The following is a 24,890-nucleotide window of genomic DNA, read 5'->3' as shown; positions in this document are numbered from 1 at the left end:
CAATGGTCATTGTGCTATTTAGAGCATGACTCTTTCTGCAAACCAATAGCGTGATATCAACTAATAAATACAACATGCTTTTTAACCTTTTATTTATTTAAAACATATCTTCAATTTTCTTTCATTATTTGTAGTTAAGATGAAATACCTTATTAATGCTGAAACTTAGGAGTTGCAAAGCAGATTGAACTGGACACCAGGACAAATTAAAATAAAATCATGAAGCTGCGTAAAGCAATCTCAGATATAATACATGAGTGCATCTTACACACCTATGGTTAGTGTCATGTATTACCTGGGGATGATTCATCGACTTTGATCGTCTTTGGCAAACAGATGTGGAAGAATCTTCAGAATAACATTTATTGTTCTCTAATGTACATTGGTCAAAGTGGGTTTTATATTTGCCATTCACAGTTTTGTCCACGGACGGTGCAGAATCTCCTGATGGAGATGTCTTTTGCAGTCTGTCGTTCCAAGTGACTGTAGCATCATAGGAAGAGGAGGCTCCGGCTGATCTCCTATGGTGATATGTTTGGGTAACATTGTTAGATAATGTTTCATTTGTCAGGCTTTTCCACTCAGCAAAGGACTGTGTTCCGGATGTGTTCTGCACTTGAGACTGGTGAATACTATTGGGCCTTTGACTTGCTTTTCGCTCCATATACTCAACAAGTGCATTGTGTTGGATTTGCTTTAGCTCGGTCTTCGAAAGATTTGATGATGAAAGAGTTCGTTCTTTGTCTAATGACTTCATCCTGTAATGATCATCAGATTTATTTTGACCTGACCCTTCACTGTTCCATGCAAAGCCAGTATTACGAACACCAAGACGGTCCAGTTTCTCGGGTTCTGAATAGCATAACTTCCTTTGCTCCTTCGACAGTCTTTTTCTTCCTCCTATTCGGGAAATGGTGGACTTTTCGGGCTCCTCCTTTTTGCAGCTTTTGTCTATTAAAACTGTTGGTTGGACGAATTTAGCTTCTTCATTTGCACCAGATAAAGAAAACGATCTTATATGATCAATTGAAGGCCTTTTGGAGGGGTTTAATTTTAACCTAACAGGCAAACTCATCTGCAAGTCCTTTCTTTTAAAAGAGGTTTCTCTCAAGACTTTTTTCTGTGCAACCTTAAGTTTTTCCCTATAATCATGCATAAAACTCTCCTCAGCTGAGGAAGTTAGGCTCCCTGGTGTCTCATCATCACTGCAGTCATTGACACACTTTTCAGCAAATTGTGAGTGGCTTTTAGTTTTATGAAGAGGTGTAATTGGGTCATCTGCCTGTGGTATAGAAACGTGACTTGTTCTGTGAAATGTCTTGGGTTCATTCTGTGCATCTAGCTCTTTAGTGTGATTTGTGCTGTTTAGCATGACCGAAGAGTTGTTCCGTCCTCCAGCAAGATGATAAAGCATTGGAGTTGATGCTTTGGTAATCTTATCACTAATTAGTTCACAAAAGTTAGAACTTTGGGGCACAGTTCGCTCTTGTTGATGGGATAGCAGAGGAATAGGTTTTATGGTTGCATCTTTTCTGAAACTGTGAGATTTAGTAACTTCATGATGGTCATCGCAATTCACTACTTTTGAAGACTGGTCACAAAAATCCTCCCCGGCCCTACTGTAAATTGTTTGGTTGGTTCTTGTATGGATAAGTTTGCATTTGCTATCCCATTGTCCAAGATTGCTGCATTCGGTGTCCGTAGTGTTCTGGGGCAGGGACAGGTATTGTTCTTTGTGCTGTTCATTTAGTGCCAGATCCTCTACTTCTTCACTCTTTGTTCCTTCATAATCATAACAGTTTGTTTCTTTACCTGGCTTCCAAGAACCACTTTCAATCTCATATACACGGAGTCTCTCAGACATAAACTCTGTCAGAGAGTGTCTTGTGCTTTTGGTGGTTGCACCTTCATTTAGGTATTTCTCAGTAAGAGAATTAAAGTGATCTTTTGGATTATGCTCTTCTCTTTTCAGAGTGATGAGTTTTTTTGTTAGGAAATCTGTTTGCTTAGAACAGATTTTATTTAATCTGTTCATTTGGGAAAGGTGATTGTTTCCATCATTAATGCAACTAACTTGATACATTGTAGTCACATCCTCATCAAGGGGCAGAAATGAAGCACTTGGAATAGGAGGACTGTCCTCTATTTCCAAATTACTTGGTGTAACACATGATTGGTTCCATTCGCCAAGTACTGAATCCCGAACCCAGGTAGGGCTGTGGCCCTGACCATACTGGCGGCTAAGTTTATGGTCAGGTGAAGAAAGGCTGCTACTGCTTGTGGGACTCCTCTTAGTCTTGTGACTAAAATGATCTGCAGAGCCATTGTTAATAGCAGGTTGGTCAAAGTGCTGAAAGGTGGTGTATTTATCCAGCATTATCGGTGGCGAGTGCCATTCATCAGAAGTGGGCTGTGAGCTTGTAGTGTACAAACTAGTAATTCTTCCAGACAAATCATCTTTAGAAGAAACATCATCACAATACAAGTTCTGTTGCAAATGACTATGGTCTATTGCACTGGGATTATAAATAGCTTTGACATACTCAGAGTCCATGTAAGAAACCTGTTCCTCGTTCACATGACAACTGCCATGTTGGAATGAAGATTGATAATCCGTAACATAGGAGCTACCAGAAAATGAACTGTATGCAGAGTCCACTATGGCAGCCATAGACTGTGATGCGGACGACCGGTTTGGGCAGTCATCTGAGATCAGCTGGTGCCTGAGATCTAAATTGCCACTTGTGCTTCTTATACTCCATCTCTCGATTGCATTGCCAAGGGAAGACATCACTAAGTGGGGATTAGCGTTTTTAACTTAAAATTCTTGAAGAGGCTTCATTGATTAGTGCTTATTCCTGGTTAGTCTACTGGCGCATCATCCTGAAGAAAGTGAAAAAAAATGAAGGATAATCATTACATTTATAGTAAATGACATACATATTATATTGTGTGCTCATTTTTATATGTGCTGTAAATGGTACAAATTGAAATGCTGTAACAAACAAAACTATTAAAGTATATTCAATTGAAACAAATCTCATGATTCAATCTAAAACTTCCTTAATTTTCTACAGTATGTGTTCTATAAAACAAAAAGTATAATCTATAACAGTGGTTCTCAAACTCAGTCCTCAGGACCCTACACAGTGCATGTTTTCCAGCTCACCCAGCAGGTGCACAGGTGTATTCATTACTCACTGACATTTTAAAAGATTCACATGTCAAGCTAATTATGTCACTTGTGATTATGTGAGGAGACCTGGAAAACATGCAGTGTTTGGGGTCCTGAGGACAGAGTTTGAGAACCTGTGATCTATAAACAGTCATTCTAATTGTCCAGCAGATTTTTTTGTCATTTCTAGTTACAGCCAAGGCCCGTATTCAATTAGATTCGCACCCGCAATACTTTTTCGCCTGCCTGACTTTTCGCCTATATCGCGTTTTGGGTGCGGAAACTTTTCGCGAGCGTCCCCGCGATTCCCCATATTCAATTGGAAAGTACGAGAAAACCGTGTCTGGCGAAACTTGAACAGGCGGAAAGTCCTCTCCAAAATGGGGTAATCAGCCTGGCACCCCCCCAAAAGATGCAATGACATGGAGAATCACTATGGATACCCATGAATTGGCCTGCTGAGGGTATTTGGGGTATTTAAATGGTTTCAATAGGTGCTGTTTTGCATATTTGCATAAGGGGTGAAGAATAGCATTTTGAAGGTTTTTTTGGTGAAAATAACTAGTCCCAGCAAATTTTGGGTACCTGTTAATGGGGGGTAGCATATTTTAAAGTTGCTAAAGTAAAGTTTAAAATATCCTGAAAAATACACCTGCCGCAAGCACTAGCAAAGTATAAAACACCTAGGGCATACTTGGAGGATGCCCCTAAGTCTATTTCACTAGTTTTTAAGTTTGTCCCCCAACTTTGAACTTTTTCGCCCCCAAAATGAAAGTACTTTTTTGGGGTGTTCTAAAGTGTTTTTTAAATTTTTTTTGACACAGTATACCTTTGGGGAACGGTCTTAAGCCTGCACGGGGGTTACCGCAACGTTGCACCCCAAAACCCCAATTCTGCACAGTCTTTGAAATTTAATACGGCGATACTTTTCCGCCTGGCGAAATGACGTCATCGGCGATACTTTTTAGCAGATATGGACTTTTCACCCCAAATTGAATACGGGCCTAGGTCTCTTATAGGCAAATTTAAAGAACACATATCTCCCTTTTAAAGCTGTATAGTTATGGTCATATCATACATATACTTTAGAATGAGTACAATGTTAATAATGTTGGTTTTGAGGAAAGAACTGTAATCATTTTCAAACATGCTGCTGTGGCCAAGTCAAGTTAAAGAATACATTTTTCAAAATTCGAGAATTCAATATTAATTCAAAGGAAACTGAACATTAAACCATAATACACATGGGGGTAATGAACAACCAATATACATATTGTTTTATGACTATTAGAATTTTTACATTTAAGCCAGAGGTTTTTTTCCCATTGCAAAGCAGTAAAGATATTTAAAAAAAAAAAAAGAAAAGAAAATAATGTTTATAGTCATTGATTTATTTAAAGCATACACAAGTTGTATTTGTTTTTTTTAATCAGGAATTACTAGTCACATATTCTGTATATACCTGTGAGTATAACAGTGTCCATGCAGCATTTAGCATAGAATAAAGATAATCATACGTTGTGCGGTCACTACAACACTGTCTGTAATACATGGCGTTTACTGATGCGCTCTGTATAGCATGATGGTTACTGCAATGGATGAGGTAGTGTAGTACATGCAGCAATACTTAGACATTGAGTTTTGAGGCAGTTGAATCAGCATGCTCCACTTTGCTTTCCTGGTACATGAGTGCCGGCAGCTGCCAGGGCCATCTCTGCAAGACCTTTGGCCACAAATGCGGTCTCTGCTTCCTGAGGGTCACCCTGAGTGGCTTGTGGCGCCCTATCCCTCCTCACAGATTGGCCGCCGTTCTGACCAGCTAGTGAGTCCTTATTGCATGTCTTAGATTGGATTATCTCAAACAACTTTCCTGCTCCATATAGGCCAACTACATTTGCCAACCTTCTTCAGACTCTGCACTATGCTTAGAGAGCCACTTGGAACAATTTTTTTTCTTCCCCCTGCTTCTCACAATGCCTTGCAGTGGACCCTAACAGCTGTTCTAGGAACCCCCATCGTTATCCACACTCCTGGGGTGCCTTGCCCATCCTATCCTTATTTGAGACGGCTCCTGTTCCCCACTTTAAATTCATAGTAGTCGATTCAATTGCGATCGATGCCCATGATTTAGTGTGCAAATATTCTGCATTTATGGTAGCTCACAGCTCACATGTGAAAGATCTATTACACAAGGAAAATGGCGAGGTGTTAATGATTGGTGGCAGCAAACACAATTCTTGCACACAGGCTTACAAATTTCTTAAAACCTATTAATTTGCCAAAAGCAGTCTTACAGTGCGCCAAGTCACGTGGACTATTTTATCTGTAGGCATCAGTCATGTGAGGGTTATGCAATGTGATGTGTAGTGATACTTTTCATTTACGGCAGAGGCAACAAAAAAATGCACAATGCTTTAGGTACAATCATTTTTCCATTCTTTTTCTCAGACTTGCAGTAAACAAAGAAAAGCCTTCTACGCAAGACTGTTAAAAATCAATGTGTTTTGAAAGCAAAGTTGAAACCTTGTACTTTGTCCACATTTTTAGCAGAGCATTCAAAACTTGTTCTAAAAGCCTCCCCCCTGGAGCATAATGTAATAAGTATAGAGCAGTAACCATATGAATGCTGCTGGCAAAATTGTCAAAATAGGCATAAAGATTTGACAGAAAGCGAAGGTCTATTAGAAAGTGCGTGTTTATGTGTGTAGGCCTGGCAACAGGGGGGTACACTACCCCACTGTAATCTCGGGGGTCCAGTTAATGTGTTCCCATTGCCTGTGCTGCTGCTGTATTCAGCAGGACACTAGCAGAAACAGAGGAGCCCATTGGCCAGATAAAGAAAGTTATTCCTTGTGACGGCGCAGCGCTCATGACTTCATGCCACTGGATCGGAGAGGAAAGAGGAGCCGAGCCGCCCATGAAGAGGAGCAGCAGCCAGCAGGAGGCATGTGTGGGCTAAGCTGGGCAGGAGTGACATGGCGAGTTGAGCAGTGGTTGGGAGGCTTGGAGATGAAATGACACATAGTGGAGATGGAACTGAAGACACGGGCTGGGGAGATGCAAGGGGATGTGCTGAAGAGCCACAGTATGAAAGGGCTGAGAGACACTGGAGGGGATGATGCTGAACAATACAGGGGGAGGTTCAGGCTGAGAGCCACAGGTGAGGGGAACAACTGGGAGACACAGGTGGAGGATGGAGCAGAGAGAAACAGGGGAGGGGATAAGAGGATGACACAGTGATGTTGCTGGAGACACATGGCAGGGATGGTGCTGGAGTCATAGGTGTGGATGAGGCTGGAAAGACACAGGCAAGAGAGGGGCGTTGAAGCTGGGGCAACACAGTTTAGGTGGAGGTTGGAGAGACATGGGGCATAAAGCTAGAGATACAGGTGGCAATGAGGCTAGAGAGACACAGGAGGGATGAGTCATTGTCCAACTGCCATGTACCTAACCAGGAGGGATGGGGGGCTCTAAGTACCTGGCAAGGGCACTGTGATGCAATCTGAAAAGATGGCCCTATGCCCACCTCTCTGCTGCCGTGCATTGCCGCGACTCTCATGGCAGGGACGAGTGAGGGTGCCCTGCACTTCTGGGAGCCCAGGAGGACTACTCGAAATTCATTAATCTACCAGTAGGCAAGTATGGCTTTATGAGGATAAACATTTTCAGTAAGCTGTATCTAATGGAGCCTAATATTTACACAGTTTCTCCAGGTGGCGTTGTTATTCATTTATTTTAGTACAATTATAATTTAAGTAACTGTACAAACCATTTCTTTTTATACATATTCAATTGGGCCACACTCCTCCTGGGTTGGGGGATCAGAAGTTTTCTTACCTACATAATACATTCCATTACAGATCATGTTCAAAATCTGTCATCTGACATGTGAAATCACTGCTCCCCAAGTACAAGGATACATACATAATATATATTATATATATACACACACACACACATATACACACAGTCAGGTGCATAAATATTGGGACATTGACAGAATTTTCATATTTTGGCTTCTATTCACCACCACAATGGCTTTGAAATGAAACAAACAAGATGTGCTTTAACTGCAGACTTTCAGATTTAATTTGAGGGTAATTACATCCAAATCAGGTGAACGGTGTAGGAATTACAATGGTTTCTATATGTGCCTCACACTTTTTAAAGGGGCCAAAAGAATTGGGACGAACTGAACAATCCTAAATCTAACTTTCACTCTTTAATACTTTGTTGCAAATCCTATGCAGGCAATTACACCCTGAAGTCTGGAACGCATAGACATCACCAGACGCTGGGTTTCATCCCTGGTGATGCTCTGCCAGGCCTCTACTGCAAATGTCTTCAGGTCCTGCTTGTTCTTGGGGCATTTTCCCTTCAGTTTTGTCTTCATCAAGTGAAATGCATGCTCAATCGGATTCAGGTCAGGGGATTGACTTGGCCATTGCATAACATTACACTTTTTAGCCTTAAAAAACTCTTTGGTTGCTTTTGCAGTATGCTTCGGGTCATTGTCCATCAGCACTGTGAAGCGCTGTCCAATGAGTTCTGAAGCATTTGACTGAATATGAGCATATAATATTGCCCGAACCACTTCAGAATTCATTCTGTTGCTTTTGTCAGCAGTCACATCATCAATAAATACAAGGGAACCAGTTCCATTGGCATCCATACATGCCCACGCCATGACACTATCACCACCATGCTTCACTGATGAGGTGGTATGTTTTGGATCATGAGCAGTTCCTTTCCTTCTCCATACTCTTCTCTTCCCATCACTCTGGTACAAGTTGATCTTTGTCTCATCTGTCCATAGGATGTTGTTCCAGAACTGTAATGGCTTTTTTAGATGTTGTTTGGCAAACTCGAATCTGGTTTTCCTGTTTTTGTGGCTCACCAATGGTTTACATCTTGTAGTGAACCCTCTATATCCACTCTTGTGAAGTCTTCTCTTGATTGTTGAATTTGACACATATACACCTACCTCCTGGAGAGTGTTCTTGATTTGGCCAACTGTTGTGAAGGGGTTTTTCTTCACCAGGGAAATAATCCTTCTGTCATCCACCACAGTTGTTTTCCGTGGTCTTCCGGGTCTTTTGGTGTTGCTGAGCTCTCCGGTGTGTTATTTAGTTTTAAGAATGTTCCAAACAGTTGATTTGGCCACACCGAATGTTTTTGCTATCTCTCTGATGGGTTTGTTTTGATTTTTCAGCCTAATGATGGCTTGCTTCACTGATAGTGACAGCTCTTTGGATCTCATATTGAGAGTCGGCAGCAACTGATTCCAAATGCAAAGGTCACACCTAGAATCAACTCCAGACCTTATACCTGCTTAATTGATAATGAAATAACGAGGGCATAGCCCACACCTGTCCATGAAATAAGCTTTTGAGTTGATAGTCCCATTACTTTTGGCCCCTTAAAAAGTGTGAGGCACATATTGAAACCGTTGTAATTCCTACACCTTTCACCTGATTTGGATGTAATTACCCTCAAATTAAATCTAAAAGTCTGCGGTTAAAGCACATCTTGTTTGTTTCATTTCAAAGCCATTGTGGTGGTGAATAGAGGCCAAAATATGAAAATTCTGTCAATGATAGTAGAATCCTGGTGCTGCTTCTTGTATACTAATGGTTGCATCTCAGAGCCTCATTCCAAGGAAAACTACTGCACGATTACGACATTGTAATTGGGCAGTCGTTTCACAGTCTGGTGCTGTGCCTACACTGAACGTTCAGTCGTTCAATGTAGGCCCATCAATCATCCCCTAACATGCTCAACCTGACGTTATCGTCAGGTTGAACAGCATGTTCGGGTGATGATTGCTGTCGGAAATGACCAGCGGGAGCACGCATCGCTGGTCGTTTCCGACATTTACATCCCCGATGTGTGCCTGATTACTGAACGATTGAGCGATTACAATGTCATAATCGTGCAATCGCTCTATGTTATCGGGTAGTGGATACGCAGAATTAGAATCACACAATACTCCTCCTCTATAAAGGTGGCTACTCAATCCTTACAATTCACCGCTTGGTGGAATGGTCAAGTTCGAAGGATAAAATAAGGGGGCAAAGGACAAGCGTCTGATAGTGTAATATCTTTGACAACCAACGATTGCAGATTGTGTGCTTATTATATTGTGTACCATGTATACGTTTGTCAGTTAAGCGAATTGGACAGGTCTTTCAACGTCAGTAGCAGACTGGGGGACAGCTTCAACATGTTCCCAAATTCCAAATGGCTGCAAATGTCACATCGTTTGGGTTGCGCCATATTGCTGAGTGGTGATTCTATATAAAGTATTTGTGGTTCGTTTACTTGCAGCACATAAGAGCATGTGAAGTTTTCACCATGGGTACGTCTGAACTGCGCACGGAGTGAACCATCTTTAGCATGGAAATCTGTAATACGATTTTCTACTCATTTGAGTGCAGATAGAAGTTTTGGATTGTAAGGTCTTCAGGAGGATCAGGTGCTGTGCAAACGATTGCTCTCTGATGTTCTGAATCCACTTGCCAACATGTTGAGATTGTCGGTCTTTACTAGCTGCAAACGTCTGTTTTTAAAGGAATATCTACATAGGTGTATAGAGGCCCATTTCCAGCAACCATCACTCCAGTGTTCTAATGGTACATATTGTGTTTGCTAAGTGCGTTAGAAGACTAATGAATGATTAGAAAACCCTTGAAAACCCTTGTGCAATTATGTTAGCACAGCTGAAAACGGGTTTGCTCGTTAGAGAAGCTATAACACTGGCCTTCCTTTGAGCTAGTTGAGTATCTGTAGCATCACATTTGTGGGTTCGATTATACTCTCCAAATGGCCAGAAAAAGAGAACTTTCATGTGAAACTCGGCAGTCTATTCTTGTTCTTAGAAATGAAGGCTATTCCATGCGAGAAATTGCCAAGAAACTGAACATTTCCTACAATTGTGTGTACTACTCCCTTCAGAGAACAGCAGAAACAGGCTCTAACCAGAGTAGAAAGAGAAGTGGGAGGCCCCGGTGCACAACTGTGTAAGACGACAATATATTAGAGTCTCTAGTTTGAGAAATAGACCTCTCAAGTCCTCAACTGGCAGCTTCATTAAATGGTACCCACAAAACGCCAGTGTCAACGTCTACAGTGAAGAGTCGACTCTGGGATGCTGGCCTTCTAGGCAGAGTGGCAAAGAAAAAAGCCATATCTGAGACTGGCCAATAAAAGGAAAAGATTAATATGGGCAAAAGAACACAGACATTGGACAGAGGAAGATTGGAAAAAAGTGTTATGGTCAGACGATCAAAGTTTGAGGTGTTTGGATTACACAGAAGAAAATTTGTGAGACGCAGAACAAGTGAAAAGATGCTGGAAGAGTGCCTGACACCATCTGTCAAGCATGGGGGAGATTTGTACAAGGTAAAAGGGATTTTGAATAAGGAAGGCTATCACTCCATTTTGCAACGCCATGCCATACCCTGTGGACAGCACTTGATTGGAGCCAATTTCCACCTCCAACAGGACAATGACCCAAAGCACACCTCCAAATGATGCAAGAACTATTTAGGGAAGAAGCAGGCAGCTGGTATTCTGTCTGTAATGTAGTGGCCAGCGCAGTCACCAGATCTCAACCCCATTGAGCTGGGGGAGCAGCTTGATCGTATGGTACGCAAGCAGTGCCCATCAAGCCAATCCAACTTGTGGGAGGTGCTTCAAGGAAGCGTGGGGTGAAATTCTTCAGATTACCTCAACAAATTAACAGCTAGAATGCCAAAGGTCTGCAATGCTGTAACTGCTGCAAAAGGAGCATTCTTTGATGAAAGCAAAGTTCGAAGGACAAAACTATTATTTCAAATAAAAATCATTTTTTCTAACTTTGGCAATGTCTTGACTATATGTTCTATTCATTTTGCAACTCATTTGATAAATAAAAGTTTTCATGTAAAACACAAAATTGTCTGGGTGACCCCAGATCTTTGAACTGGTGTGTGTGTGTGTATGTATGTATATAATATAATATATATATATATTTATATACACACACACACACACACACACACATACATACACACACGCTGGTTTTATAGACAGTATAGGAAGGGTTAAATGAAATGCCCTCTCAGGGATTGCTGTAATGTTTGTGAAACAGTGCTAGCTACACAGTTTGTTGCCAAGATAGGGGATTTCTCAGTAATTTCCTCTTAGACCCCAATTATATAAAATGATAGCATTGTTATCCTAATCTGCTGAGTGAATTAGCAGACTTGTAAAAATCCATCACTCAAAAATGTCAGAAATGTACTAGCAATGTCACTGTGCAGAGATCAGATCAGGGACCACTTACACATTCCTAACCTTCCCTGGGAACAATGCGCATTCCAGCCTACTGGGCATGTGAGGCGAATGACAGACGCATGGTTACCGACTTCTGTGCAGTTACTCTGGCAATATTTGGCACCCTTTGGATAACTATAGGTGTAGTCACTGAAATAAAAATACTGGTCAATATGTTACCCAAAGCCTTTTTCTGGTATACACTAATTTCATGGAGGGGTAAAAAAAAAATACAGAAGCATTCTAAAGCCGTATACACACTATACATATATCGTGCGGATCGTACAGTGTGTATGCGCGTGCACGGTGGTCATTCATCGCCTCGTCCTATATGATGTGCTGTACAGCACTTGGGACGATACAATGAATGACGCCAGGCTGCTAAATGCAGCATAGAACGATAGATTGTCCGGTCATACTCCGAATTGTGTAGTGTGTACAGCGCGCACAATATAGCCTTCCATTGCATTGTGCCATCGGCTGGGTACACATCGTATAGTGTGTACCCAGCTTAAGAAACAACTGGCAAGCCACTTGTAAACATGGGTATGGGACAGCGTCATACTTGCCATTACACTAAATGTTTTTACGTTTTTAGTTTTTTGTTCATTTATTTAATTTTTTAAGAGGTTTGCTTTGCTGACAGGAGAGCCCATCCGTCCTAATGAATAGAGTGAACATGTAATTTCTTAATTTAGCCTCTTCTAGAGAGATCATTTTACAGGGTAGTTCTCAGCCTTTTAGATTTCAATGATGGGTGAATCAAATGGAGAACGGAAGGAAATGTGGGCTTATAGGCTTAGGAAAAAATATCTGCTTCTATCTTTAAGTAAAGATTAACAAGTGTATTGTATGTGTTTGTTGGTAAACGGACTGAGAATGAATCATTAAGATCTTGACAAAACAAGCATTGTCATTCTTTACAAAGCAGCACTGACTGGATCATGATGACCTCTGTCAGGACTTACCACGGCCAGCCAGCATCCACTATCAGTACAAAAGAACAATTTTGTCTGCTTGTCTAGTTCCTGACCTTCTAGTATGCAAAGGTCATTAATAGTCAGCAGAGCAGGCTGTATCTATATCTATGGCATTTATCTATTAATCGATTGGTGTAGGGATTGGACAAATGTAACCTTTAGGAACAGGATTCCAGCCTCGATAGTCCCAGATTTGCTCCATTTGCTGGCGGAACAGATTAGGAACATTAGTAAGTAAATGCAGCCTAGGTAAAAAGTGGGTTATTCCCGTTTGAGGTGGGCCAATATTTTCCTTTTGAAAAATAATTTACTTTTTACAAGTCATAGTTATAAAACGCAGAAGCTCACGAACCGCGAGCTGCCGCCATCCACTTCCGTTTCTCAACAACATGCTAATTGATTAGCTTTAAGCTGGGTACACACTAGACGATAGATTGTCCTATCCCGAAGATCAGGCCGACATATTGGGCACATCGTCTCGTGTGTACCCACCATGCGCGCTCTGGCGGGGCACTCCATCGGCCTGCATGCACAGCGGATGGAGCGACCCAGCTGCTGAAGTCGTCAAGGTCAATGGTGCTGGAGAATGATATATAGGGTGGTCGTTCACTGGATCGTGCAATGTGTACTGACCGCTCAATATATATCGTTCATCGGCACCAACAGGCATTGTATTGGCGGGTCGATAAGTGTGTAACTAGCCTTACACTTCTATGCAGGCATGCTTCCATTGGGTCCTGGGAGTTGGAAAGGCAAAGAGGGATTTGATTCCTTGCCGGTGATATTTTCAGTCTCAATGGTGACTATATTACTTGTCATGACCATAGCTTTCCTTAATTTGATTAAGATCGAATTCTGCTACCTTGCTGCGTATTTCAGCATTATGACTGCAGATGCAGCAATGTTTATAAACAATGTCCATGTTCTGCAATGTTCTGTATTGTATTGTATTATATTGTATGTCACTTTCCTTCCGGATTCTGGTAACACGGTTTCTTTTTTTGTACTTTGTAAGGCACTGTAGACCCCTTGTGGCACCATATAAAGAAAGGATAATAAATAATATTTATTATTAACAATAATAATTTAGCAATACATTTGCATTTTCCCCCACTCCGGCCTTATTTGTCATCTTTACCCACATTGCAACAAAGTCCACTTTGCATAACACAATATTGCCCCCGTACCAGACCATTACACAATGATAAATTCATTAGTGGGTGGGTTAGGGAAGCGCTATTTAGAAGGCCAAATACCTTCTAGGGAAAGCTGCTCCGCAATTGAGTAACAAGTGTAGTATAACCTACCACTAACTAATCGTTTAATGTGTTAGTGTTTTCTTGACTTTATACTCATTTTTACAATATATTCTACAAATTTAGAAGGGCTCATTATTGATGGGATTTCCCATGGAGTTTAATGAGAATATGTTTTGGTTTCGGTTTTATTTAGTTTTAAGATTTTCACAAATTTTGAAAAGCCTATTCAGTTCCTATTATCCTTTGGATATCACATCCCTACTCTTGTTTAGGCTATTATTCAAGGATTTGGTATAATTATGTTGGTAGCAACTGCCACAGGCTTGTATAGCAGTCTGGTCTCACCTTCTTATAGTTTTGCTCCTCTAACCACACATGAATATGAAGCTGATGACACATGGAGGGATCCTCATCAGTATGGGCAAACTACAGATGTGTCTTTGCTCATCTAGCCCAATATGCCATGCAGCGCGATATGCCTGGTGTGAGTGAGCCATCAGGTTCCGTGCAACTCTACGAGCGTCAGGCACTTTCATTTGGCACGGGTAGTCTGTGTCTCTGTGACACAGCTGCACCGAGCATGTAGCGCTGACCGGATGGAGTTCAGTCAGCGCTACACAGTGACTGACAAACACACAGCCCGCCAGCACCGCCAGCTGTGTGTTTGTTTTAAGTTGCAGCCAATGAGAGAGTGTCAGACTCTCACTGACTGCTGCTGCACCCACTGCTGGAGCATGGGAGAGACGTCATGATGTCTCTCTCATAATGCAGAGCGGCCCGGCCCGGGAGGACGAACGGAGGTGCGGATGGTGGTGGCGGGGATTCAGGTAAGTGTTTTTAAAAAAAAAAAAAATGTTTATTTTACATGTGTCTACCGCACTACAAGGGGGAGAGCACTACTGGGGGCACTACAAGGGGAGTGGGGACTACAAGGGGGAGAGCACTACTACTACTGGGGGCACTATGAGGGGGAGAGCACTACTGAGGGAACTACAAGGGGGAGACCACTACTGGGGGAACTACAAGGGGGAGACCACTACTGAGGGAACTACAAGGGGGGGCTACAACTGGGGGCACTGCATAGGGGGTACCACTACTGGCGGCACTATATAAGAGGCTTACTACTGGGGGCACAAGGGGCACTGCACAGGGGGAGCCACTACTGGGGGCACTAAATAAGGGGCTTACTACTGGGGGCACTATATAAGGGGCTTATTACTGGGGGCACAAGGGGCACTGCACTGGGAGGACCACTACTGGGAGCACTATATAAGGGGCTTACTACTGGGGGCACAAGGGGCACTGCACAGGGTGGATCACTACTGGGGGCACTACTGGAGGCCTGCATAAGGGGGTCCTCTCCTAGGGCACAGGGGGCATTGCATATGGACACAACTACAGGCGGCTGCCCCTAATCTTTATTTTTACTTTACATTAATTCCATATGGACCCTCCTCCTCCCTGGAACACTTAAGGGGTGTGGGGGGGGGTTGGCGCCGCAGCACACACGTGCTCCGGGCACCCTGGCTGCACGCTACTCCTCTGCCAGGGCCACCTGCATGCATTTGCCCCCCAGACTAAAAGTTGCCAGCCAGCCCCTGTGCACTGGAGTCTCTCAATCAGCATGCAAAGTGCTATGATGCGGCAGGCGCAGCTTTTTTCCACACCAAGTTCCGTTTACAGACTCAGTCGCACACAGATATACAAGCATCACATATTAAATAAATCAACACAGTCACCTACTTACATCGCTTTCAGTCTTAGACGCATTTTCAGCAAAAAAGACGCCCGGCACTAGCAGAGTCTCACAGGACCAGGCGCACCTGAAAGAGGCTGTTTGGCGTGACTGCAGCAAAAACGAGTGAGGAGGACACATCTGTACTGTCACTGCATTTTAACCATACATCTCCCGGAATGTCTGGGAGGTGCCTAGAATTCTAGAGGTACGGCAAAGTCTGCTATTCTCTTGGATGACAGAAGTGATTCACATCTTTAAGCATTAAAGGGTGGGCCATATATAGACAAATCCTATCCTATTGTATACATCCACCATGCATTATTATTATTAATATCCTTTATTTATTTGGCGCCACAAGTGTTCCGCAGCGCCTCACAAAGTACATTAACAAATGAGCAAACTCGTAAAACAGTGACTTACAGTACAAGACGTACAGAATAAGAACATGGTTTATAAACATTGCTGCAGCGATCATAACACTCAAAAAAGCAGTAGGGCGTCAGCTACCAAGTGACAAATGTCCTTGTGGGGAGTTATGAGTAATGATCGTATGAGTGAGGGAAGGAAAAGCACATAAGGGAAGAGGGCCCTGCTCATGAGAGCTTACATTCTATAGGGGGGGTGGAGACAGACGGGTGATACAGATGAGGTAGACAGTCAGGAAGAAGCATGTAAGCAGCAGGTTAGGATGAGAGCTGAAAGGCTTTGAAGTAGTGAGTCTTGAGAGCATGTTTTAAGATTTGTAGAGAGGTGGAGAGTCTGATAGGGAGAGAGTTCCTGAGGTAGGGAGCAGCACAGGCGACATCTTGGAGGTGGGAGTGGGAGGAAGTAATCAGTAGGCAAGAGAGGTGGGATGTATTTGTAGGAAAGGGAGGGAGATTAGTGTGATGTAGATGAGGGTGTGGTGAAGTGATAGGGAGAGGAAGGTGGGTGCTGAGCTTAGTGGTTGGGTAGTAGGACCATTGCGGGGGAGAAAAGAATGAAAGGAGTAACAGGAGAGGAGGAGGAAGGAAGCAGAGAGGAGGCATACAGACAGAGGAGGGGAGGAAGAAGTGGAGGAGACTAGGGGGGATAGAGGTGGGAACAGGGAGCAGAATAAAGGATTAGGTAGGCACGGTGTAAAGTTAGAATTTGAAGAAAACATGGTCATGGTGTGGATGAGATAAGAATAGTGTATGTATGGGAACGACAGTGTTGAAGGTTTTTCAAAAATGCTGGTGAAAGAACACTGTTGGTGGATGCGTATGTGTGATGACCAAAGGTTGTTTTTTTTTTTTTAATATATGTGATTTAATAGGGTTTAAAAATGAATAATTCAAAAAGTAGTTGGAAGTTCTGAGGCTAGGCAAAAGCAATGGTAAATTAGACCATATATGCATCTACAATACCATGGTGTAAGTATGATTCAACCATATCTCCCATCTCCTCATTGGCTTCTTAAATCTTCAGATGCTGCAGTGGCTGAGCTCTCATACTGGGCCCTGGGGCTGCTGCCAGCCCATTATCTGATAGCAACTCCATTTCCTCTCTCTCCACTTAACTCTGATAGTGGAAATCAGTGCGGGACAAGAAAGCTGTAAGCCTGTGCTATTATTGTCCTATACAAAGCAGTTCCTCTCCTGCACTGAATGTCACTTTTTGATACAGCTGGAAACTTCTCCCTTATGAGTATGTCAGAATGTTGACATGTGACAAGTCTACATGGTCCTTATGTGGACATTGTGAACAGTACATTTTAGCTTTAAGCTTAAATAGTGAAAAAACAATGACGACATGACAACAGTCGACATGCAGAATATTGAGATACCATAGCACACCTGTGCCTGCACAGAGTTAGGCTGGGTACACATTAGGCGATATATCATCCGATATACCGATTTGCGGCTGATCGATATATTGTGCTAATCGTCTAGTGTGTACCTGCGACTTCACGCTCCCGCATATCGTAAGAGTTGTGTGATTGGCCGTACTGCACGGCCAATCATACGATATTCCATCCTATATTAATATGCACTGCACGCAATAAGTGATCTTTCGACTTTCATTAACTCTTCTAGTGTGTACCGGCAATCTTGCATGGTCTGGGGCGAAGGGTAATCGCCCCGACCATCAGCCAGATTTACGAGTTGTTTTATGTGTACCCGGCCTTAATGGTAGATGAGAAAATAAGAAGGTAAAAGGTTCCATTATAAATAGGAGGCTGTACAATATACACTTTCGAATATACAGTATGACGCAATACGGATTGTGCTTAGGAAGTACACAGCCCAATTTGTATATAGAAAGATGATTTTTATTAGTATTAGGAAAAGCGACTAAGGGCCGTATTCAATTAGACGTGAAAAGCAGAGATCCGCGGTAAAGTGTCGCCTATCTCAGCTTTTCGTGTGGTGGAAACTTATGTTCGTATTCAATTCCAGCCGCTTTTTGCGTATGCGGAAACTCAATGCAATGTAATAGGCGAAAAAGATTCGCCTCTGAATAGCAGGTGAAAAGAAGTGCAAAACTTTTATTTTGTGGTACAAACATGGGGAAACCACTCAGAACCCTTGGGACAGCCCCCCCAAGGACAACTATGTCTAAAAATCCTAGGAAAAGACTTAACACCCCAAAAAAGTACTTTAATTTTGGGTGCAAAAAAGTAAAAAGTGGGGGGACAAGCATAAAAACTAGCTAAATAGACTTTTTGGGGGTCTGCAAGGATGGGTCAGGTGTTTTTTTGATTGCAACATTTTCAAGCACCCCAACTATGACAGGAATACTTATTTTCACAAAAAAAAAACCTACTACTTAAAGCCATTCTTTACCACTTATATAAGGACGCTAAAAGCAAGCAATTGTCAAAATGTAAGTACCCAAAATAGCTTTATTAGGGCTCTTAATACTCATCTATATTGATCCCCAATGTCAGTGCATCTTTTTGGGGGGTTCAGGCTGATTTCCCCACTTCTGACAGCACTTTCTGCCTGTTTCACATTCGCCGGGTCCCGTTGTCGCTTGGTTTGGAACTGAATATGATGAATAGCGGGGGCGCACAGGATAAGTTTCTGCGTCCAAAACATGCGATGTTGGCGGAAAATCCGGCATGCCAAACTTTATCGTGGGTCTGAAACTAATTGAATACGCCCCTATATTGGGTTGAACCTGTAAGAAATGTGTTCATTGTAAAATGACCAGATGGCTATGAGTACTAGTAATGTCAGCATCGGTAAGCCAATGTACTGTACATTCAGAGTATTCTAAAATGGTTATGTAGAATTTGATTTACGATGGTGTGAAGAACAAAGCAAACAGTGTTACATGCTCTGGTACATTATGTCATGGCCATGAGTAACTTATTCTTTATCACAGTGCAAACACCACAGGTAAATACTGGCACACATTTTTCAGATGCCAGTTACTAGCACAGCCTGCAACAGCCATCCCCGCTAAATGCAATGTGAGAGACAGGAAAAGCATGCTACCCTGGGAGGGCAATAACAGGATTGTAGCGGTACATGTACCACCATGATGCTTGTCAAATAGACGGAATGGGTATGTAATGCCGGCTGTCGGGATGCCTCCTGTCAGAATACAGACAGCAGCATCCCGATGGTTGGTATCCCGACAGGGGTCGGGTAAGTATACTTACCCTCCCCCCTTAACCCTAACCCTCCCTTATTGTAGTCTAACCCTAACCTGCCCCATCCCTTAACCCTAACCCTCCCCATTAGTTGACAGAAAAAAAACCTATAGATATATCAGGCGCAATTAGAATCCTATAAAAGTAAAAAGATTAACAAATAAATGGATGAATACTATCCACTATGCATCTCCCAATGAGGTTTCTGGAAACACTGGTAGGTAGACAATTATAAACAAGCAATAGGGAGAGCAAAGGTAGAATATTACAAATTAATTTAATATGGTATAATTACCAGGACATACAATTGAAACATAAAATGCTATTTAAAACCACAAGAGGTGGCCCAAAAAGGGTTATTACTTAAGATATATAGTAGGGAAAGTATAATGTAAAGGAAAACTTCCTAACATATAATGCAAATATGAAGTCCACCAAAGTCGGAGGGGGGCAGAACCACAGTGAATTACGCTCCCCTAGAGATGTTGATGGCAACCACCTGATGTTGTTGTGGAGCCAGGTCAGCAGGAGAAACACGTCATCGGCCGGTGTATAGAGGGAATGCACGGCTTGTGCTGAAACCAGAGATGGCAACTTAGTATCCAAAAAAGTCCCAGTTGTTAGAGCACATACCACTTGAAAACTTTGGCGATGATGGACCAACATGAAAAAGAATCCTCAATGTGTTTCTCCATTGTAGTATTTTAACGGTTTCATCAGAAGGTATAACAGAGGGCTGGAAGATAGGGTATTTAAATGTTCTGACAGCCAATGATATTCTCCCAATAGTTAATTGCATTAAGTAAGCACAGATGTCCTTAATTACCAGAATGGAAACTACTAATGATAACATAAAACAGGTATGAAATATAAAAGAATCTGTAACATAGTTACACAGAATAACATAAAATGAACAATCAATATAATTACATTAATGGCATCATGGAGAAACACAATAGATCGATCTAAAACAATAGACCTAGGTGTAATATAAACATTTACTAGAAAACGAGATAGGTGTAGAAACAACAGTCTGTACTATAGCTGGATTGAATAGTCCACTGGATTAGTCACAGGGCACAGTGTTCACAACTGTCTGGGTTCAAATCCCACACAGGACGAAAGAAATATTATTTTTGAAGAATCATGTTTTAGTATAATACAATATATATATATATATATATATATATATATATATATATATATATATATACACACATATACATACACATACACATACACACACACGTCAGTCTATGACTTCTAAGTTGACGGCCAATGTGAATCCAACGCTCAACATAATAAAAAGAGAACACTATTAAGGATACCTCTGTGGCATTGGCACAATATATAGTTATAGATAGAGAGTAACATTGTAGTATATCCGGCCTGAATGGTGCGGTGGGCCAATCACGAGACACCGCAATCATAACAGCCCCGGCTCTGGATGCCCATAAAAAAAAAAAAGAAGAGGGAAGGGGGGATATTTGTATATTAATCTATTACGTAAATTAAAAATAGACATCTAATATATAGTGCACACGGCAATTTTAGAAACCAGGACACAATTTTTTATATGTAGAGGGACTAAGGCACATAGTTTCGACTTAACAGGTCGATTATAATTCAGAGCTATATACCCGAAATAACCAATAGAATTATTTGAAATAATAGGGACAGTATTAGAGACAGCAAAGAAATAAATAAAATAAAAATTATCAAAATATAAAAAACATAAGAAAACTATAATAGTAATAATCAACCTACTTAAATAGATCAAAAAAGCAACAAGAATAATAATCAATAAATTTGGAATTAAATCTAGCGCGGAATAGAGGGAATATTAATGGCCAATAATCTATCCAAAGCATGGTATCTATTAGGCATCAACAGTATATAAATATATATATATATAAATATATATATATATATATATATATATATATATATATATACACACACACACACACATACACACATATATACATACACACACACACACGTGCAAATGCATATAAACACACACACATACATATAATAATAACAACAGAGACTCCGATGGAACCAGCCATTAGATATTATTCATTTCTATACAATCATTGACGCCATTCGGAAATAAGGAACCAAGTGAAAATATCCAAAAGGCCTCCCGCTTGCACAATAGATTGAAGCAATCACCACCTCTAGGGTTTTTTTCTATATGTTTATTACCTTGAAGTCTAAGGACACTCACATCACCTTGATGTTTTTGTTTCACATGTCGGGAAAGATTGTGGGCCTGATTCAGAGACGCTCGCAAAAAGCGAGCGCTCGCTCTGAATCCGGACGGCCGCTTGTTTTTTTTAGTTGCGGCCTCCTGGCCGCTCGCATAACTGTGGGTTACCACCCACAGCTTATGCGAGCGGCCAGGTGATGGTCGCGATGGTCAAGACCATCGGGCTTGCGACGAGACCCTTGCTGTAGGATCTCGTTGCCGCAAGCCCCAGTGGACTTCCTGCTCTAATAGAGCAGGAAGTCCACCTACTGACATCACTAGTGATGTCAGTAGGACCGCCCACAACAGCAGGCGTTCCTTCAGGAACGCCTCCGTTTGCCCAGGCACCCCACCCCAATGAAGCTGATTTGAATTGGGTATTTTTATCTAGCATAAATTTGCAGGTGATACATCCAATCTTTCCACACTTGAAATTACCCTTTCTCTGGGTGTATTCATCCAACCAAGTGTCCCTGTTGCAATTTGTTTTATCATTTGTTCTAAATTGACTAGGTGTCTCTAGGTGAATCTCTGTAGATTCATCGCTTTCTTAAATATAATTGTGAGGATGATAAAATGTTGTCAGTTTTAAGACTAGGATAATTGTTCTTAATAACAGCCTTTAAATCATTCGAAAAGGACCTGAATTTAGTAACAAATTTTAACTCTTATTCATCCACAGGGCATCCCTTAGTCTTTGTAGTGGATATACATAATAAGGAATCCCTATCCTTACTACTAGCTGCTTCAAATGCCAATTTCAAGGTATCTTCAGGATAGCCTTGGGCACTAAAAGACTCAGTCAATTCCGCTGCCTGAATATTAAATTGATCTAATTCTGAACAATTACATTGTAATCTATAATATTGGCTCTTAGGAATATTTCTGAGCCATGGACGATAATGACAGCTGCGGTAATTTAGGAAACTTCTACAGTCAACTTCTTTCTGATAAGTGGAGGTAACCAGATGATTATCCCTGACTGAAAGGGCGATATCCAAAAAAGCAATATGCATATCGTGAATAGTGCTAGTGAATTTTAAACCAAATGTGTTAATATTAAAAAATTCCACAAATGAAGAAGCTGAAAGTGAATCACCCTCCCAAACAAAAAACATATAGTCAATGTACCGACCATAGAGCACCAGGTTTGCACCAAATGGGCCATTCCACACCAATTGTTCTTCAAGTAGGCCCTTTTTTGTTTTGTTCTGTGGGGATCCAGAGCCAACTCTGTTATGATTTCGGTGTTGTGTGATTGGCCCGCCGCACCATTTATGCCGGATATACTACAATGTTACTCTTTATCTATATATTGTGGAAATACCACATAGGTATCCTTAATAGTGTTGTCTTTTTATTATAATGAGCGTTGTATTCATATTAGCCGTCATCTTAGAAGTCATAGACTGACATGTATCTATGTATATATTGATATAGATATATATATTAAAACATGATTTTTTTCAAAAATATATTTCTCTGGTCCTGTGTGGGATTTGAACCCAGACAGTTGTGAACACTGTGCCCTGTGATTATTTTACACACTTTTGTATTTTCACCCATCTAGTTTTCTAGTAAATGCTTAGATTACATCTAGGTCTATTGTTTGAGATAGATCTATTGTGTTTCTCCATGATGCCATTCTAATTATAAATGTAATTATATTGACTGTTCATTTTATGTTATTCTGTGTAAATATGTTACAGATTCTTTTATATTTGATACTTGTTTTATGTTATCATTAGTAGTTTCCATTCTGGTAATTAAGGACATCTGTGCTTACTTAATGCAATTAACTATTGGGAGAATATCATTGGCTGTCAGAACATTTAAATACCCTATCTTCCAGCCCTCTGTTATACCTTCTGATGAAACCGTTAAAATACTACAACGGAGAAATGCATTGAGGATTCTTTTACATGTTGGTCCATCATTGCGAAAGTTCTCAAGTGGTAGGCGCTGTAACAACTGGGACTTTTTTGGATACTAAGTTGCCATCTCTGGTTTCAGCACAAGCCGTGCATTCCCTCTATACACCGGCCGATGACGTGTTTCTCCTGCTGACCTGGCTCCACAACAATATCAGGTGGTTGCCATCAACATCTCTAGGGGAGCGTAATTCACAGAGGTTCTGCCCCCCTCCGCTGCCGTCACTCCGGGATCGCAACTGGTGAATAAGATCTACAGCAGTGGTGAGGTGCACTCACGGTAGTGAGGTTGAATATAACATCAGCATTTGGGCTAAAACTGGATTTCTAAATTAGACCGGATTTCTAGAGACTTTGGTGGACTTCATATTTGCATTATATGTTAGAGAGAGTTTTCCTTTACATTATACATTCCCTACTATATATCTTAAGTAATAACCCTTTTTGGGTCACCTCTTGTGGTTTTAAATAGCATTTATGGTTTCAATTGTATGTCCTGGTAATTATACCATATTCAATGAATTTGTAATATTCTACCTTTGCACTCCCTATTGCTTATTTATAAGTTAGTCTACATCCCCATTAGTGCCTAAACCTAACCATCCCCTCTTTGTGCCTAACCCTAACCCCCCCAGTGATGCCTAACCTTAGTCTCCCCCCAAAAAAACTTAATCCCGCAACGCTCCCTAAACCTAACACTCCCCAACCCCCAGCTAATGCTAAGGGTGCCCCGGACTTGCCTCGTTCGTGCACGCGTCCTTCGGCATTCCAGTGTCGGGATTAAGATAGGCGTCAGTAGTTCTACACCTATCTTAAGTCCCTTGTCGGGATTTCAGTTTTGGTATTGAGACCAGTGGCATCGCGGCTGCCGGTCTCATAACTACATCCCACTCATACTAAGCATGGCAAAGTTATCGCAAATTGTTTCCTCCTGCGACAGCAGGCACCCTTTTTCACCAGCCATGGGGCTTTTTCCCCTTCAATAAGTAGATCCCATAGTCTGCTTACACCAGCAATTCAAAATGTCAGTAGGCCAACTATTGATGGAACCAAGTGTTAGCAAAAGCCAGAAATTGAATAAGTCTATTTAACCACCTATACGGGATCTAGTATCTGGGCTATTTAGCATTCTTTTCCAACAAGCAGCTATCGCAGCGAATGGTAACGCCTCTTAGGTCGCTGGGGAGATCTGTAAATAGATAGATGTAAACACCCCCCAGAGAGTGAGACACTGTTGATAGATGGATGTAGAAACCCCCCAGAAAGTGAGACTATAGATAGATATATAGCCGTAGAAACCCCCCAGAGTGAGAGACTGTAGATAGATAGCTGTAGAAACCCCCCAGAGACTGTAGATAGATATTTACTGTATATATAGAAACCCCCAGAAAGCGAGAGACTCTAAACCCCCAGAGCGACAGAGAGCCTGTAGATAGATCACATGCAAAACCAAAACTTCCTCTGTAGGATCCCAGCTATTGATTCTCCTGATTGAGATCTCTGAAATCCCTGAGTCAGGTCTCTCCCTAACGCTGCATGTTCCCACCTCTGAGCTGCATGCCGTCTCTCAGTCAGCTCAGCTTTCAGTTTGAGGTCAGCACTGCAGGGCCGTCTT

The 24,890-nt window shown here is 41.7% G+C and overlaps 1 protein-coding gene across 1 annotated transcript in view; it reads right to left on the bottom strand.

Moving 5' to 3' along the window:
* SHROOM1 (shroom family member 1) overlaps positions 1-24,890 on the bottom strand; it is a 104,578-nt gene that overhangs the window by 45,303 nt on the left and 34,385 nt on the right. Inside the window, exon 3 of the mRNA XM_088444130.1 lies at positions 296-2,883. Within this exon, the coding sequence (XP_088300256.1) occupies positions 296-2,791 (2,496 nt within the window). The 5' untranslated portion in view covers positions 2,792-2,883. The remainder of the gene's footprint in view (positions 1-295; positions 2,884-24,890) is intronic.

Source organism: Taudactylus pleione, unplaced genomic scaffold (genome assembly GCF_031769625.1).
Source record: "Taudactylus pleione unplaced genomic scaffold, aTauple2 ptg000349l, whole genome shotgun sequence".
In the NCBI taxonomy this organism is placed as follows: Eukaryota; Metazoa; Chordata; class Amphibia; order Anura; family Myobatrachidae; genus Taudactylus; species Taudactylus pleione.
The sequence above is the reverse complement of the archived record's forward strand: the minus strand, read 5'-3'. Positions and strand labels throughout refer to the sequence as shown.